Genomic DNA, 17,741 nt, shown 5'->3' with positions numbered 1-17,741 from the left:
CTTTCGAAGCAGAAGATACAGATTCAAAATTTTGCAGAAACAATGACCCTCACCGGGGCATAATGAACGTTTAATCCTCTATCCTAACCAATACTATACATTATATACCCCATTCAACTGCTGCAACCTAGCCATCCGCCAATACTTCCCCCTCAGCCTCATCAGCTCGTCATGTGTTCCTCTCTCAACAATCCGCCCATGATCCAAAACCAAGATCACATGGGCATTAACAATCGTCTTAAGCCGATGCGCCACGGCGATGGTGGTTCGGCCCTTCATCGTCCGCTGGAGTGCCCGTTGGACCAATTGCTCCGAGGCACTGTCCAGCGCGGAAGTGGCTTCGTCGAGGAGACTAGGAAAAGAAAAATATCAGATTAGTAAATACCGCACTGGGGTGAACAGGAAAACATACAGGATCTTCGGATTCCATAGAAAAGCCTTGGCGATGGCCATGCGCTGGCGTTGGCCCCCAGACAGCGTCGATCCGTTGCCCAACATAGGCGTATCCAGGCCTTGAGGAAGGGATCCCACAAAATCAGCCAATCCGACGTGTTCCAACGCTGCCATGATCGAGCCGTCGGAGACAATCCGTTCGTCGCTCTGCAGGCACTCGCGGAGATCTTCGCCGACCAGACACGGGTTCTGGTCGACGAGCGCTAGGTATCCCCGATAGTTGTCCAGGTCGTAGTCCTCAATGGGTCGATTCCCCAACATGATTCCCCCAGCGTCGGCTGCGTAGAACCGCTCTACTAGGTTGAGCACCGAGCTTTTGCCGCAGCCGGTTGTCCCGACGAGAGCAATGAAGGCCCCGGCGGGGGCGTGTAGAGTGATTCCGTTCAAGGCCGCCTGCGAAGGGCGTGTAGGATATCGAAAGTGAATTTGTCGTAGTGCAAGGGATTCGGTGGTGCTTGGGACTGGGGTGGGAGAGGGTTTGTGTTGTTGTGCGAAACTGGTCTGCGGGTTATCACTCTGCACCAGCTCCGTGAGCTGCGAAGCAGCAGCGTGTGCGCCTGCAATATCCGGGGCATGCGCGAAGAGAGCCGCTGCAGACTGGGACCCCCAAACTGTAGCAGCGAAGCAGATGAAGAACTGCTGGATGGTGTACTCACCTGTGGCAATGAGGTGGGTGCCGCCGTACCAGAATACAAACGCAATGCTCAGTATGCGGAGCGATGTAGTGCATGCGTATATGGCAGCGGACATAGCCCAATACCTACCCTGCGTGTCTTGAGTGCTTGCTATTTCGAAAGATGCGAGGACGGTTCTCTGCAGATTGAGAACGGTCACGGTTTTGATCGCCGAGAAAGCTTCTTGTGCGATGGCTACGGCGGCGGTGTCGCGCTTGACGTGCTTTTGTACTTGCGCCTCAATGTAGTACTGCAGGAAGCTGGACATGGCTATTAATGGGACTGTAGCTGTTGCTGCGATGCCTAGCTTCCATCCGAAGATGCACCCGACTGTGATACCTGTTGCGAGCATCACGATGCTCTCCACGACAAGCCCTAGCGATGTCCCTGAGACGCCGACGATTTTCGGCGTACCCGATGAGAGGAAGCTTACCAACGCCCCTATCGAGTGATCTTTGTGATCCAAAAAGGGGAGACTCTTTAGCAGTAGCGCTTTGAACAGCCCTGAGCGGGCTCGGAGTTGCAGCTGGGACGCGGAAACCGCGAAACAGTAGCCTCGCGCACAGTATATTGTAAACACGATAATGCCGTGGATAAGGTACATTCGGGCCCAGAAGCGAACGCTATGTCCACCTGTGCTGAGACGTGAGTCGACAATTGACATGATTCCGTTGCCAAAGAAGATCGCTTGAACCGGATATGTTATTCCGGCAAGGACACTGAGAATGGTGCCTGCGACGACGTTGGGCAGTTCGGGCTTGTTCAAATGCCAAATATGGTTTATACTGCTACTCTTGGGGAGTTCTTGAAGGGTAGCATGCTTTGATGTCTCCGTAACACCAGTATAAACCGACTTAGGCCCCAACTCGCTTTCGAGGCTTCTCTCTGCGCAAGGAAGATCCTGACATTCGTCATCTGGCCGAAGTTCTTGCTGCTTGACTAGCTCCTGGTACATGACAGATGAGCTGATTAACTCCGCATGAGATCCTTGATCTAGAATGCGTCCACTTTGCATAACAATAATGGTGTCGGCATTCTGGACTGTTGAAAGTCGATGGGCGATCACCACCATAGTTCGTCCAGCCGCGGCCTTGCCGAGAGCCTCCTGGACTTCTTTCTCACTTTCGCTATCTAGCGCGGCAGTAGCCTCATCCAGAAGTAAGATCGATGGCTGGGATATGATTGCCCGGGCTATTGCGAGCCTTTGCCTCTGCCCACCGGAGAGACTTGACCCATCTACCACAGTGCCGTAGTTCTGAGGAAGGCTCATGATGAAGGAGTCAATTTGCGCTGTTTGGGCAGCCTGCACTACTAGCGTTTGGACGGCAGATGCATTGAGTCCCTGTGGTTTTGTAAGTTACTAAATATTCCCAGACATGACCATGGCCAAGGATACCTCAGCAGCAGCGTTTGGAAGCCCAGACGCGATATTCTCAAATAAGGTCGCACGAAACAGGGTAACATCCTGACCAACGTATCCAATCTCGGACCGTAACCATGACAGATTCATCTCGTCTATCGGCTCATCGTCTACTGTGATGGATCCACAAAGCGGGTTGTATAAACGCTCTATAAGAGCAAAGACCGTTGACTTTCCAGACCCTGACGGCCCAATCAAGGCGACAGTGTGTCCGGCCGGTACATGGAAGCTGATCTCCTCCAAGACAGTTTGTTCAGGTCGCGACGGATAAGCAAAACTGACGTCTTCAAACCGAATCTCTCCCCGAACGGGACTGCATATTCGCCCGCTATCCGCCATAGGATCTATTGGCGAGATACGCTCGATGACTGTAAACACCCGCTTGGCTGCTCCGTTGGCTTTGGTGATATCAACAACAAACGGCAACGCTTGGCATAGCAAGCTCCCTGCGACAGTCGTTGCGTACAACACCGTCAAAGCCTGTGGGATCGTACAGTGCCCCTGGCGGAAGAGGTGGTCTGCCTGCCAGAACTAGGAAACATTACCATCAACCCTCAAGGAATAGAGAACGCGGGAAGAAAAGAAACACATACGCCTAATCCATTAGCCCAATGCAGAATTGAGAACGAGCCAGCAACCGTCACTCCGAAAATCAGCCGCTCTCGAAAGTCCAGGGCTGTCCGGCGTAGTAAGCGGTCATGGTACTTCCTAGCGTACTTGTTTTGGCTTCGATAAGCAATTATATTCCTCATGGCGCTGAGAATCTCGTGGGCTAGATTATCTGCTTGAGCACACTGGGCCATGCCCGTCTGCTGTGTCCTGCTTAGCCAGGACCCCATGATTCCTACCAGGACGACTAGGGCTAATGGCTGCGATATCATGATCGATGCGAAACGTGCGTTCTGGACGAATGCGCAGATAATGGCGACTACAAACCCGGATACTCCGGATAACAGATTGCCCACTTTGTGCGAGATGCCCGCCTGGATGAGTTTCATGTCCTGGTCCACCTGGGTCATCAGTTCGCCTGTACCGACCATGTCAAAGTATGCCATGTTCTGTCGCAGCACGGATGAGAGATACCTTGCCTGGAGACGACGGGTAGTGTGCTCTCCGACGACATTGAAACCCCAGGTGCTGATCATGGTAGTGACAAATGATCCGATTGCTGGATGCGTCAGTATGCTTCATCGGCAACGTCCAGTAAATCTGCATGCATACACACCAATATACACCAGCAATAACGTGAGATACCGAGTCCTATCCCGAACATCCCGCGACGCCTGCCCATCTTCACTAATAAACTCACTCGCCAGCTCCCCAAAAACAACCGACACCAGAGGCATCGCCGCACCGGCGACTATCGCACAGCATACCGACAGCAGCAGCACACAGATCTGCGCCGCACTCGCAAATCGGTAGTTAGAGAAAAAGTTGGCCTTGCTGGGCTCGTTCCGAATCTGGGATTCGATGACCTCTGCGGTTGTTGCGCATGATGTCCCAGCTATAGGCTGGAGATTATCTAGTAGGATCTCCTCGTCGGCCATCGTCACCGTTGCTCTCGATGTATTGTTTGAGTTCTGCTCATGGCCCTGTCTTGCTCTGCAGAAATGCGGCGCCGTACAGAAATGGACGTGTCATAGTCGCATGTATCAGATAGGGATGCCGATAAACAGCACTGGGGGATGGAGAATTCCTTGCATTCCAATGGGTGAGTTATCATTTTCGGCCACGTATCGCATTTCTCTTTCTGTTAGAGGTGGTTTTTTGTTCTTGCTTCTTTTTTTGTTTTTGTTTTTTCGCGGCTGGGCAAGTGATAACAGATCACCCGGAGGTATATATATGCAAGTGTGTTTGATGCGTTGAGACACTGAGGTTCCCTGAAGGAGACTGTCTTCTGACCTCCTAGAATTGTGCCATAACAAAGGGAACCATAAGAACCAAAGAGCCGGAATACTACGACACAATATCCACTCGATATAGTGGATCGGATTGATGAAAATGAAAAACCAGATAGAATCTATGCGACGGAGAGATATGTAGATACGAAGATTCCAGTCTCCAGAAAAGCATGATAAAATGAATCACTTTACTTTATGATCAGGCTTTGATCAAGTGATACATCACAATTGGGACAAATGAATGTGACATTTCACGAAAAACACCAAAAACAAAGACGGTCTGCATATACTTGTCATTTAACCGAAATGCGTACCTGAACCTTCTACATGAGAACGCGAGTCACAGCGAAGCTGGACCTCGCCAATACTGAGTTACCTACGCAATGAGATCGTGCCTCAGACATCTCCAAGCGAGGAGGAAGGCGCCATCCAACTGTAGAGCAAGATGGCTACCCCCTAAACAAGCAATTTCCAGAGCAGGTAGAAATCCAGGAGCATCCCGGAGGACTTCTTAGCCGGCACGCTTCCAGGGTAGACGCCCTTGGCCTCAGTCTCACGAACACGAGTCTCCGGTAGCTCATCAACCCCCATCGTCGCCATCAGCTGTTTATGGATAGACGGCCAAGCCTCCGCTCGGGTCTTGAACAGAAGCCACCAGTCACCAGCGGCATCCTTCCCGACCACCCTACAGACATTGCGAGTCGGGTACCAGCGACAGTGCTCGATGTCATTAACGTAAGATGGCCGGCCGATAGCATGGGGCCTCTCACTCAGGGGAGTACCAGTGGCGACGACGGCAGCCGAGAAGTCCGTCTCGAAGTATCTAGCCTTGTGCTGGTTGGTGTGCGTCAGGAAGACCAGGTCCGAGCCGCCGACCAGCGGCGGTATGCCCATGATGGACTTCCGCTGGATAGCAGTCATTGCTTCTACCTGGTCTTTGGTTCGGTGCTGCACGAGCGATTGGCGGTTTTGGGACGCCAGATGCGCTATGTTGTTGTCTGCGAGGATGTGCCGGGCAGGGTGCACCGTGTAGGAATTGAAGAATGCGTTGCCGATGAAGCCCTTTCCGCCCTTGAATGACTCGTTGAAGATACCCCATGCGTTGAACGGGCTCATTACCATGACTGGGCGGCTGGGCGCAGGGTCCAGTGCCGTTACTATAGTCTTCAGCCACCAAGCGGCCACGACGTCGGGCTCGCTTATGAATGGCTCGTCTGCGCCCTGCGACGAGGCGTCGGCTGCCAGTTGCTGGCATGCAGAGTCCCTCATCTGGTCCACACAGTGTCCTGGCAGACGGATGGAATGTTCTTCTTCCTTGCGGAACCAGAGTAGCTCGAAGAGATACCGGAGTCCGAAGAGTAAAAGACCAAGACCTGTAACGAGGCGCTGGAAATTGACATAGCCCGTCGGGGAGGCATCCTTTCCAACTGCACCCAGAGGGTCCTTGTCAAAAGGCACAAAAGGTGGCACCTCGGCTTCTCGGCCTTGCAGGACAGATGTCCAGGCCCGGAAGAAATTGGACCGCGCAACTGCATCAAACAGGGTATGGAGGTAGCTGGTGGTCACCAGAGTTGCATCCTGGAAGACCGCGACGTGGATGTGAAGCTGTGGGCGATCGGTGTAGATCCAATCGGCCAGGGCCCGGGGACTATCAGAATGGCGGACCAGAGGAGCAAACTCGGCAGACTCGGGCGATAGGAAAGACTGGTCTTGTCCGGTTTTGGGCAGCTGTGAGCCCAGCGGGTGCTCCTTGATGCTCATGCCATACCGAGTGCTGGTGAAAATAAACGCCGGACGGGTACTCTTGTTGTACTCCGAGGGGATGTGGTACTCGAGCTTGCCATGGTCCTGGTGGATGATTTGTTAACATCGGTGTTATACATGCATTTCTAGGTGGGGCAGAAAGTCGTACGTTCAGACGCAGACGAGCCCCGAGCTGACCCCAGTCCCCAATCTCCATCAAGTGATCCAGCGCCGCCTCGAGCTTCGCAGCATCCAAAACGTCGTCAAATCGGAAGGTGAAGTCATGAGCAAGGCTGCGTAGGTAGTGCAAGTCATCCCAGTATCGCAAGGGAATGACTCGGTCTGTGGGCACCGTCGCAGGACGTGCGCGACCAAGCATTGACTGAAATCCCATTGTCTGCGTATTCTTTAAGGAAATGAGCCCTTGGTTGTTATGGTGTAGGTTCTCAGGGTCCTAGTTTACCGTCCAAGGAAAGCCGTGGTTCAGCAGTGCGAAACAAAGGAACATTTTGACTGGGGCAATATATAAGTGGAAGAAGAATCCAAGAGCTTTAATGTATCGGACCTCATAGCTCGCGAGGGGTGAAATAGCGGTGTATCTGGTAGCTGAACAAGAGCGTGGGATGTCAATGCAAGGGTCATAGCATGACTGCACAAGAAGAAGCATGGCTTGAGCTGGAGCAAGTGCCTACTTCGCAAGGGGCGGGAGAATATCCTCTGCTTGGAAGACAAGTTCCCTGTTCCGGAAGTTCCGGAATGCATGTCTTTGATATCATCCTGGGTCCAATTTGGAATTTTCTTTTTTTCCTTTTTTGAACGAGATGTGTATGACATGGGGTCACGTTAGGGTAAAACGGAATATAGACAAGCAGGGAATATAGACAAGCACTTTTTGGATTCCTTAACGAGTCGGTGTAGTATAGCATGAACCTGTGTCACTTCTGCCGTGTAAGTCTTAAAATGGGACCAATGGACATATGTCTCATGTTTGACTGTACCTCGTATGTATGCATCCTGCGTGGTGGAGGCTGTTATTGATTCCTTGCATATGCTGAATCATGACCCACACCCTGTCATGCCAAAATCTACCATTTGCTCTGGTCAAAATCCCGCCCCCCAGAGAAGATCTTAATACGCGGGGCGGTACGGAGTAGGCAAGAAGAATAAGAAAAGCAGATTCCCAAGTGGCACATGACACTCTTACCGCGTAGCTGCAATGTGCAGATGACAGGTAGGCAGTTGTGCCTTGAATCGAAACGACAGTACGGCATCCCCGCGTTGGCGGTACCTCACGCAAAATAATGGAATCATGGCTCGAGACTCCACGTCTCAATAAACCTGCCGCGGTCTTTGTTGTGTCGGTTGTTGGGGTTGTTTTCATACAGCTTGCGCGAATACTGCGGCAAGTCTTCAGACGGCGAGAGCTGGGGCGACTTCATGGCTGCGAAAAGCTCCCCAATGAAAACGACCGCTTTCGATATGACTTCTTTGGGATCGCCAAAACAATCGAGTTGGCCTCTCATTTCCAGCGTCGAACCTCGCTAATGTATACGAACGCACTGTTCACCAGGTACGGAGAGACGTACGCTTCCCATCTGATCGGGTATCGCCTCATCTTTACCCATAACCGGGAAAACATACAACACCTACTGTCAACTGCTTTTGTCGACTTCGACAGTTCGCCCTTACGAAAGCCCCTGTTTCAGTCGATCACCCCGCATGGGATCTTTACTCTGGACGGCGCAGATTGGAAGAAAAGACGGGGGCAGTTGAATGGCCGACTTTCCGATCTTCGCAGGATTATCGACCTCGAAGGGTGCGAGCGCCATTTTCAAGCCTTTCTCCAACACGTCCCACCAAACAGCCAAGCTTTTGACATTCAATCCTGTGTCTTTGCACTTTCTCTGGATATACAGACAGGATTGTCCTTGGGAGAGTCCATAGATGCTCTCGACCCTTGTCAGCCCCCTGAGAAGAAGCAATTCGAGGCAGACCTGCTACATGTGAAGGAGAGAATCGTGCAGGATGGTTTTCGTGGTCCTCTGCGTCATTGGCGCTCCAAGCGGACATTTGTCCAGTCATGCAGGCGAGCCCGTGAATATGTGATGGCCCAGGCCACCCGAGAGGTCCGACAACGGAGCCACCAGAAGGAGAAGGCGGGAGTACACCCCGTCAGAGCGGCTCTCGACGCGGAGGCCGAGGAAATCTCCCAGTTTACCGACCAGGCTCTCAGCATTCTTCTCGCAAATGACAGCATAGGGACGACTCTCTCGGGTCTTTTCTACTGTCTGTCCCAGGACGAACGAGTCGTGCGCAAGCTGCGAGCGAGCATCACCGACACTATCGGATTGACACCCCCGACATGGAAGCAGCTGGGTTCTCTGGGCTATGTCCGCTGCGTGGTCCAAGAAGGTGAAGAGCCTCGAAATCATCCTTTCACTATCCAAGGTCGTATGCGCTGACAACCCTGGTCTCAAAGTCATGAGGCTCTTTCCTGCCGTGGTGCTCAACGCACGCGTGGCGAACAAGGATTCCATCATGCCGAGCGGTGGTGGAAGGGACGGTGACGCCCCGGCCCTGGTTCGAGCGGGGGATATCGTGGTCTTTTCCACCTGGGCTCGACATCGGCTAGGGAACGACTTTGGGGAAGATCCCCAGGCATTCTATCCCGAACGGTGGGAACATCTCAGTGGAGATATGCCGGGGTATATCCCGTTTAACAAGGGACCTCGAGCCTGTCCTGGTCGTAGGGCGATTCCTCCCTTGGTGGTTGCCACAGCTGACCCTTGTGCAGGACATTATGCCATGGTTATCCTGACGTACCTTGTGGCGCGTCTGTTCCAGACTTACTCGCGGGTGTCGAACTATAATACCCAGCCGTGGACGGAAAAAATCAGCATGACGTTTGAGAACGACAACGGGGTGTTTGTCGGGCTCAGCTAATCTGAGGTAGGTGTAGGTAACGAGGGGAAAGAATCCGGATCATCTGGATATAGTAGTAAAGGAGACAAACATGACAAACATGACAGACTGCCGGATTGGAATAGCTCAAATAGCTGGAACAAGATTCACCCTCCACATCGGGAACCAAGCTGGGATTAATTCAATTTTGGTCTTGACCTTCTCATAGAGTAGTCAATCCTTGTCTGTCAATTCTGACCATCATGATATGAATTGTTTCTTCGTGGCCTAGAAGCGATCTGATCCAGCGTCTGATATAAATGTAGAATGATGCATGCCTGAGGCAGCATTACCCCTCCGTCATCTCCGACTTCAACCCAGATAGTATCTTGATAGCTCCGTCGTGGAATGACGGAGATTATCTCACCGGATAAAATCAACTAGATTCAATTGAATCCAATCCAAGTGGATCGGTTGAAATCATTGTCTTCGGGGTATTATCAGAGGAAGTACCTAGTTCGACTCACCGGACCGGACTACTCTGCTCCTCCATGACTTCCCACTGAACAAGCCCCGCCCTTCTCTCTAATTTTCGTCCCACACCCAATGACCAGAAGGAAACCGGCTCCGTAAGCGGCAGTGACATCGTCCAACCTCTCTCTTCTCTTCTCTCTTCCCTCTCTAGTCGATCTTCCTTCTCTTCTCTTCTCTTTCTTCCCTTTTAAAACCGTTCCCATCTCCCCCCCCCCCACCTTAATCCCTTTGTCTCCATCTTGAAATTCAACTCTTTGTTGGATTGCTGTTCAAACACTGTTTTAATACCCCTCCCCGAGACCAGAGAGCTTCTTCATCATGGCAACCGCAGTGTAAGTGCATTGAATCTCTATCCTCCTATCTTTCTGTCTTTTTTCTTTATATACATTATTTGCATGTTATTCCCATGTTCTCCCTGCATGCCAGTCATCGTCCAAAAATTTCTCCAATCTGGTGCAGATGCCTTGTTTTTCCGCATGAGGCACCGAGCTTTTCTCGTACCCCTCCTCGTGTCTCTGGTGTTGCTTATCCCTATTGAATCGTTTCAATTCATGTATTGATGATTGACGGTTTTGATTGTTTTTCCCTCTCTTGTCCTCTTCCCTTTATTCCTTTTCTTGTTGAAAGGAGGGGCTTCTTGTCTTCCCGTGGTGATATGCGACAAGCGGCGGCGCGGGGCAACTGCAGCTCTCAACGTCATAGCGTTCGTGCACTGGGATAGGACAACCATCCACCACCCCACTAACGCACACCCCTCAATTCCACCATTTTCGTTTGTCTTCTTTTGCCATTTTTGTTGTGCTGGATTAATTCCTTGTTTACTGCCCTCTGCCCTCTGGATGATGTGAGAATGTACCAACTGACTCAAGCGCCCGCTTGGCCGGCATCAATGTCGGCGCATCGGCGCATCCCTCTCCTAGTGCTGATTTCGGCCTCATCGGTCTGGCCGTCATGGGTCAGAACCTGATCCTCAACGCCGCTGACCATGGTTTCACCGTCTGCGCATACAACCGTACCACCTCCAAGGTCGACCGCTTCCTTGACAATGAAGCCAAGGGTGAGCTACCCTTCCAGATCATGGCGGGTTCGTCGTGGAGTCGCGGATAGTTAACTGATGGCGTCCAGGCAAGTCCATCGTCGGTGCTCACTCCGTCGAGGAGTTCTGCTCCAAGCTGAAGCGTCCCCGCCGTATCATGCTCCTGGTCATGGCCGGCAAGCCCGTCGATCAGTTCATCGAGGCTCTCCTTCCCCACCTCGAGGAGGGTGATATCATCATCGATGGTGGCAACTCCCACTTCCCCGACAGCAACCGCCGCACCCAGGAGCTCGCCGCGAAGGGCATCAACTTCGTCGGCAGTGGTGTCTCCGGTGGTGAGGAGGGCGCCCGCTACGGCCCCTCCCTCATGCCCGGTGGCAACGAGAAGGCCTGGCCCCACATCAAGGACATCTTCCAGAGCATCTCCGCCAAGAGCGACGGCGAGGCCTGCTGCGACTGGGTCGGCGACGAGGGTGCCGGCCACTTTGTCAAGATGGTCCACAACGGTATCGAGTACGGTGACATGCAGCTCATCTGCGAGGTAGGCCTCTCCCTCCAAACTCCGTCCACGTCGGTCGGACCGGCTCTGACATCGCTTGCACGATAGGCCTATGATATCATGAAGCGCGGCCTGGGCATGCCCGTCTCCGAAATTGCCACCGTTTTCGAGAAGTGGAACACGGGCGTCCTGGACTCCTTCCTGATCGAGATCACCCGCGACGTCCTCAAGTACAACGACAACGATGGCGTCCCGCTCGTCGAGAAGATCCTGGACAAGGCCGGCCAGAAGGGTACTGGCAAGTGGACCGCCATCAACGCTCTCGACCTCGGCATGCCCGTCACCCTGATCGGTGAGGCGGTCTTCTCCCGTTGCCTGAGCGCCCTCAAGGACGAGCGTATCCGCGCCAGCAGCCTTCTGGAGGGTCCCTCTCCCGACTTCAAGGGTGACAAGCAGGCTTTCATCGACGACCTGGAGCAGGCTCTGTACGCCTCCAAGATCATCTCCTACGCCCAGGGCTTCATGCTCATCCAGGAGGTAAGTCTGTCCCTGTTCATTTGAAGTTGTATAGTATTCTAACATACGGGAACCCCACAGGCCGCTCGCGAGTACGGCTGGAAGCTGAACAAGCCCTCGATCGCCCTCATGTGGCGTGGCGGTTGCATCATCCGCTCGGTCTTCCTCAAGGACATCACCAACGCCTACCGCAACAACCCCGACCTGGAGAACCTCCTCTTCGACGACTTCTTCAACAAGGCCATCCACACCGCCCAGAAGGGCTGGAGGAACGTCGTCGCCCACGGCGCTCTCTGGGGCATCCCCACCCCGGCCTTCAGCACCGCTCTCGGCTTCTACGACGGCTACCGCACCCGGGACCTCCCTGCCAACCTGCTGCAGGCCCAGCGTGATTACTTCGGTGCCCACACCTTCCGCATCAAGCCCGAGTGTGCCAACGAGAACTACCCCGAGGGCAAGGACATCCACGTCAACTGGACTGGACGTGGTGGTGACGTGTCTGCGTCGACCTATGTGGCTTAGATGATGGATGCAACGCCCTGCGCTGGACGTGGAATCATGCCCCCGATAATGGAAACAGGGGGACCGGATTGGTAGAACTCTGGGGCAACAGACGAGGACCCGGTTGCCAATGGTTAAAAGTAATCACATGATTACGATGTATTTAGATGCCCAGTTATGATGGCAGAAACTTATGAATGAATGTTTTCTGTTCGGTTCATCCAAATCCTGCCGGTGGGGTACTCGTGTATTGGCTGGTATTGAACGAAAAGATCGGGGTGGTAGAACTAGACAACCAGAAATCAGTCGGTAAGGTCCGATATTTCGATAGTAGCATACAAAACTGAAAGCTTCAGCATAAATTTTGCCAGTTGGCACTGCTTAAGGAATGACGAGATGGGCAGAGGTCTCCGCCGGCACTAAACCGCATTAGGCCGGCCGGTCCAGTCACCCCAGTCCGACCTCCCTCCATGAACATTTGCCCTCATTCTGGCTTTCCTGCTATCAGTCGACGGAGCGCAACCTCCTTTGACCCCACCTCCGTGCCAGCAGTCTGAGACTTTTCCCTCTTCTGCTTGGTCATATTGTGCCTGATTTGCACCCCTCCTCCGATTCTTTTTACTATCGCGGGGCGCGATATCGGCCACTCCCTTTCCTACCCAAGTTGCGGCTCCCGCTACGTCCCACTGTACCTGATCTGCGCCGAGTACCGTCGACAGGGCCGCCGCAAGTCATCTTCGCAGCTCTTGCTAGTCTAGGTCGCAAACGGTCTAGTCGTTGCGGCGATCAACGTGTCGGGACAGACGGAAGTTCTTGTGTTTCAGACTTGAGCTGTCACACAACCCGCCTTTTCAGACGAAGCTGGTTCAGCTCGGCCACCGCATGAGCATAGACATAGATATCTTGATTAGCTACGACTGAACGGCTTGAGCGTCACTGGTTCTTTGCTGGCAGTCTTATGCCGGATACTAAGCGTCACAGCGTGGGTGGAAGACCGTCCGGTGCAAGTCCAACCCAAGGAATGGCTGGTGCTATGGTGCCTCTGGAGGCTGCTCTGAGCGGTGCAATTGGTGCACGGTAAGCAGACAATTCATCTTGCCCCCTTTCCCTCGACAACGATGACAATTGGAGTCCGCGGTATTGACGTATTCATCTACCAGCGTTCGCATTAGCACAGCTCCAACCGTATCGACCATCGAAGGCACCCTGTTCACAGCCTGCCCCATTACCAACCTAGTTGCCATCAACACTGCCGACAAGCAATCGCAAGCAGCAGACTACCACATCATCCCAGTGTCGCGTATACAATCCTTCCAGCTCCTCTCCCTGGCCCCCTCATCCAACTCCACCGAAGGCCCGTCATTCTCCGATGCCGCCCCCCCTCTGCACGCGCTGGATATCCGCGCCCTGAAGACTCGCGAGTTCAATGCCGTGAGCAAGCTGCTCGAGACGGAGGCGCGCCGCGGGAAGGGCGTCACGCGCGAGGCCCAGGACATCTTCGACGCTTTCACCCGCACCATGCCGACCCGGTGGGACGGTCCCAACATCATCGTGGCGGATGCCGTCACCATCGCGCCCCCGTACCGTGTTGATGACTGCCGGCCGCTGGTTGCGGGCGACACGGCTGCTCTGGCGCACGTCCGCAAGGTGGTATGTATTGCCTTTTCGTTTCTAGGTTTTATCCGATTTGGTGGCTGGATTCTGACCGTCATAACAGCTTGAAATGGAACGCAAGAAGATCGAGTTGCGTAGCGCCAGTGCGGCGATCGGCACGACCAGCACCTTTTCCCGCGGCGGTTCCGCGAAGGACGCTGCGGGCGGTGCTTCGAGCAACCCCAATCCGACCCCAGGGCCTGGCGCTGCTGGACAACGGAAGGGTGGTTGATTTAGTGGAGTATCAACCAACGATGCGGCTGGAGAGGGAGAGGGTGGGAGTGAGAGAGAGAGAACCATGCATTGACTGAAGAGCGTTCAACCCGGATGGTTTAATCGGGACAAGGGCGCCCGAATATACGATAGCAACGATGGACAGATGGGTGCTAAGACTCGGCAGATCTATTCATGGGGAGTATATGGTGCTGGATATAGGCATCCGTCGCTGTACTTCTATTGCTGAACTACTTCCGGGTTGGAGTGCATAGGTCTGGATCTGATCATTGCGATGGCTATCTATCTACTTCTGTCTGGAGTTGGTAGGATTAAGGACTACTCTAGAAACGGAACAATGATGACTGAACATGATTTATTAGATGGCTTCGTAGCATCACAGTTAGCTTTGGAGTATCTTAGGGCCTACCTCCCTTACCTTACCCAGGTACCCTCGCTTTGACAAATCCGATCAACAGAGTACTATAACACGAGCATAACCTACAATACCTACATCCAAAACACACATAGATGGTCTTAACCAACGCTCCACGCCGGTTACCACAGTACTACGGAGTACTGCATATAGCATCACACCCATATACTGCGCGATGATGTGATGTAATATGACGATAGAATTCAAGCAAGCCAGGTGGTTGGCGTCGTACAAGCCTTTTGTCCTTCCTTACCTTGGAGATGTGAACACTCCACTACACTTGTTTTGTTTACTTCATGTTACATATCTATATTTACATATAGTTGGAGGTAGCTAATTGATATCTCTCATTAATACTGTTGTTACAATTGCTGCTGCCTAGTGGGTTATGAGGTGAGTTGTAATCTGTAACTAAATCCCCAGCGTGGAAGCATATGTATACTCCGAGTATAGGTACCTGCCTATGCATTGAAACCATGCACTGTGACGTGATGTTTGACCTTACACTGTATAGTATAGTATGAGATGGGATGAGATGGGATGAGATGGGATGAGTGAGACTTCTGTAAGTATGGAGTACTCCCATCTACTAATATGATAATATCAGCTGTGGTTCTTTCGTCAGAGAATAGGTATCTGGATCGCTGTACTTGATAGGTATTATATTATATCATGTATATACTATGCAGGGGTAGCTGGGTCTTCATAGGGTTGGTCCACTCTCTCTGGAAGGTCGCCACAGCGTTAGGTGGTGTTCTAAAACATTATTGAATATATGCCTGATGTACGACCTACCACAGGTGAAGAAGTGTACCTTGTATATAGGTCCAGTTCAGCCACTCCCTACTTGGTAAAGGACCGATCTATCAAGCCATGTGCAACCAACCACCCACCAACCAACTATCCAAGCAAAGCAAAACAAATCAAATCAAATCACATCAACTGACGAATAATAAATACTCACCATACCCTCATAATTATTCATCCATTGTCTTACTCAGACCCGACCACGTTGAAGCAGAATGGATCATGCGACTGTGTCATTGTCTGTCTTGTCTCCTGTCTGTCTCCTGTCGGGTGCAGACATGCAAGGGGAGGGGTCTGGTCCATCCACCGTCTTACGTTCCGACCTGCTGTGTCTGTGTCTGTTTCTCTCTTCCTGCGCGATGAGATCATCGGATGGGATGGGATTGGTTTTGTCGTATTGGGCTCTGGTTTGGCTGAGACTGGCCTGGCTCATGGGTCAATAGTAACTAGATAAGGTTTTTGCTTTGCTTTGCTTGCTTATTTCTGGTAATTAGGTATAGTTGGGGTTAGTATTTGCGAGGGAGTTATCGGTGTTTATGCTTGGTTAGTCTGGGTGTGGGTGTGGTTTTGTCTAGTTTCATGGGTTGTATACTGTTTCATTCTACCTTCTCTCTGGGAAGATGAAGGTCTACCATTATTCAAGTCATCTGGTTGTATTTTCTTTTTTCTTTTTCTTTTTCTTTCGTAACCCACCATAAAACATACAATAGATCCTGACCCCCCGTCAAGTGTGCCATTTCGGAAAAAGATCATACCTGTCAGATGCTTGGGCCTGACCGCGGCTCCTGACGACAAATCATGAGGGAGACAATTACGGGGTTATCAGATGGCCAGACCGAGGGAGAGAGCCAAAGAAAAAAAAAAAAAAAGGGAAAAAAAGGGAAAAAAACAAGGGAAGATTCCTACCTAAGGATTCAAACCAACCACGACGATTGATCCCTGTCTCTCAACGCCAAGAGTCAGGTGGAAGAGACGGGGGCTTCAGGTTCAGCAGCTTGCCGGAGATGTCTCCACCTCTTTCACACTCTCTCTTCTGCCCAGTGTTTGGGGCTTGGCTAATTGGTCCGTCGCACTAGACGTGGGATTGGGCTATGCTGGTTTATTTGCACACGGCTCTCTCCCAAACTTGGTATGAAGACCGGGTTCTATGTCCGTGGCTTTGTCCCTATTTTTGGGTGCTTATCACGTTGTACCTGACGGGCATTGTTGTTGGGGCCGGTAGGAGGATCTTGCACTAATGACCCTGGTGAGATATCAATAGTCTATCAATGGTCATTGCATTGGCAAGGCGTTTTAAGGCTGACAGATAAGGAAGGGAGAAAAAAAACAAAAAAAAAAAAAAAAAAAAAAACAAAAGAGGAAAATCCACTGGGACTAAAGGGTAGGAATTAGGGAAGGGAACATATTGTTGACCCCGGATCGACCGGAAGAGTGACAAAGCAAATGAAATTACACCATCCCATCTATGGAATATGCCCTGCTGGACCTCCCCGCTTTACGAGCGCGGCTTATTGACTGGCTGACGCCCATGTAGACGCGAGAACAAGCGAGATCCAGAGGGCAAAAGCCAGAGAAGAAGAAAAAAAAAGCCGGTGACGGTGGCTCGTGAATTTGGGATTTGGGGGACTAGCCAGGTGTCTCGTCGACTGGGGCCAAGCGCACTATGCTCCGTCGTAGATGATTAGTGGATCAGGAGAGGGGCGTCAGTGACGAGCTAGGTCTTCTTCATGGGCTCGGATTCGCCGGTGGATGGAGTGGCTCCAGTGGCTGCACCGCTGCAGGACGCTAGAAGAGGGTGGGATTTGACTAGGCCGGTGGATAGTGGAGACGGGCGAAAAAGATCGTAGTCATTCCCGGGCAGGAGAAGCGGGGGACTTGCCGTAGAATTCGGAAATGATGTTGATATTCAAGATATTCAAGATATTATAGATCATAGTATGGAGTAGGGAGGATAATAAGGTAGAAGGATAAAGGGTAAGGAGGGAGAGAAGAAGAGGAGAAGAGACGAAGAGAAGAAGAGAAGAGAGTAAAGGGAGGAGAGACTGAAGAAGAGATGAGCATAATTGTACAGTCAATAGATGTTATAAATGGTTTCATAACTTCAGGAGATCCTGACTAAGTCATCCACATCCACTCGCTCACATGATCCGCCCGTCTTTCTCACTTCTTCATCTTCATCGCACTTCTTGTTGTTGTTGTTCTTGTGATCTCGATCCTCATCTTTCTCTCGTCCAATTCCTTTGTCCTTTCTTCAATCTCTCCATTCCTGTGTTGGTCTGTTTTCGAACCTCTGTCCGATCTTCCTTTTGTCCTGTCTCTTCCTCCCCCTGTTTTGATCTTATCTTTCCTTACTTTCCTTACTTTACACTGTCTACTGTCCACTGTCCATCCATCCTCCCATTGTCCTCCCATCACTCCTTTGGTATCTGTCCTCTGTGGATCGATTAAACTTCG

The 17,741-nt window shown here is 51.9% G+C and overlaps 6 protein-coding genes across 6 annotated transcripts; 3 read left to right on the top strand and 3 right to left on the bottom strand.

Annotated features, from left to right (window-relative positions):
• Positions 1 to 93: 93 nt before the first annotated feature.
• P168DRAFT_297985 (ABC transporter ATP-binding protein) lies at positions 94 to 4,094 on the bottom strand (the record flags this gene model as incomplete). Its single annotated transcript, XM_024838223.1, has 6 exons — positions 94 to 352; positions 413 to 1,931; positions 1,968 to 2,469; positions 2,509 to 3,078; positions 3,141 to 3,715; positions 3,773 to 4,094. The coding sequence occupies 6 exons, from the start codon at positions 4,092 to 4,094 to the stop codon at positions 94 to 96; spliced, it is 3,747 nt and encodes a 1,248-aa protein (XP_024691734.1).
• An 810-nt stretch (positions 4,095 to 4,904) lies between these two features.
• Positions 4,905 to 6,585, bottom strand: P168DRAFT_319680 (uncharacterized protein; the record flags this gene model as incomplete). The annotated part of the gene is made up of 2 exons (XM_024840302.1): positions 4,905 to 6,296; positions 6,361 to 6,585. 2 exons carry the CDS (start codon positions 6,583 to 6,585, stop codon positions 4,905 to 4,907), a joined length of 1,617 nt encoding a protein of 538 aa, XP_024691733.1.
• Positions 6,586 to 6,707: 122 nt separating this feature from the next.
• Positions 6,708 to 7,333, bottom strand: P168DRAFT_177902 (uncharacterized protein). Its single transcript, XM_024832929.1, has 2 exons — positions 7,190 to 7,333; positions 6,708 to 7,132 (listed from the first exon to the last, which is right to left on the bottom strand). Exon 2 carries the CDS (start codon positions 7,115 to 7,117, stop codon positions 6,830 to 6,832), a length of 288 nt encoding a protein of 95 aa, XP_024691732.1. The 5' UTR covers positions 7,118 to 7,132; positions 7,190 to 7,333; the 3' UTR covers positions 6,708 to 6,829.
• Positions 7,334 to 7,492: 159 nt separating this feature from the next.
• On the top strand, positions 7,493 to 9,134 carry P168DRAFT_297983 (cytochrome P450 monooxygenase afumB; the record flags this gene model as incomplete). The annotated part of the gene is made up of 3 exons (XM_024838222.1): positions 7,493 to 8,603; positions 8,671 to 8,937; positions 8,986 to 9,134. The coding sequence occupies 3 exons, from the start codon at positions 7,493 to 7,495 to the stop codon at positions 9,132 to 9,134; spliced, it is 1,527 nt and encodes a 508-aa protein (XP_024691731.1).
• An 810-nt stretch (positions 9,135 to 9,944) lies between these two features.
• P168DRAFT_328210 (NADP(+)-dependent, decarboxylating phosphogluconate dehydrogenase) lies at positions 9,945 to 12,292 on the top strand (the record flags this gene model as incomplete). The annotated part of the gene is made up of 5 exons (XM_024841330.1): positions 9,945 to 9,958; positions 10,496 to 10,683; positions 10,752 to 11,203; positions 11,270 to 11,698; positions 11,759 to 12,292. 5 exons carry the CDS (start codon positions 9,945 to 9,947, stop codon positions 12,197 to 12,199), a joined length of 1,524 nt encoding a protein of 507 aa, XP_024691730.1. The 3' UTR covers positions 12,200 to 12,292.
• A 907-nt stretch (positions 12,293 to 13,199) lies between these two features.
• On the top strand, positions 13,200 to 14,063 carry P168DRAFT_319677 (anticodon-binding domain-containing protein; the record flags this gene model as incomplete). Its single annotated transcript, XM_024840301.1, has 3 exons — positions 13,200 to 13,255; positions 13,339 to 13,828; positions 13,896 to 14,063. The coding sequence occupies 3 exons, from the start codon at positions 13,200 to 13,202 to the stop codon at positions 14,061 to 14,063; spliced, it is 714 nt and encodes a 237-aa protein (XP_024691729.1).
• Between the last annotated feature and the right edge of the window lie 3,678 nt (positions 14,064 to 17,741).

Source organism: Aspergillus campestris (genome assembly GCF_002847485.1).
Source record: "Aspergillus campestris IBT 28561 chromosome Unknown P168scaffold_8, whole genome shotgun sequence".
Taxonomy (NCBI): domain Eukaryota; kingdom Fungi; phylum Ascomycota; class Eurotiomycetes; order Eurotiales; family Aspergillaceae; genus Aspergillus; species Aspergillus campestris.
The sequence above is the reverse complement of the archived record's forward strand: the minus strand, read 5'-3'. Positions and strand labels throughout refer to the sequence as shown.

Excerpts from the sequence above, each read along its gene's own strand:
- P168DRAFT_177902 (XM_024832929.1), bottom strand. The coding sequence starts at position 7,117 with ATGCTATACTACACCGACTCGTTAAGGAATCCAAAAAGTGCTTGTCTA.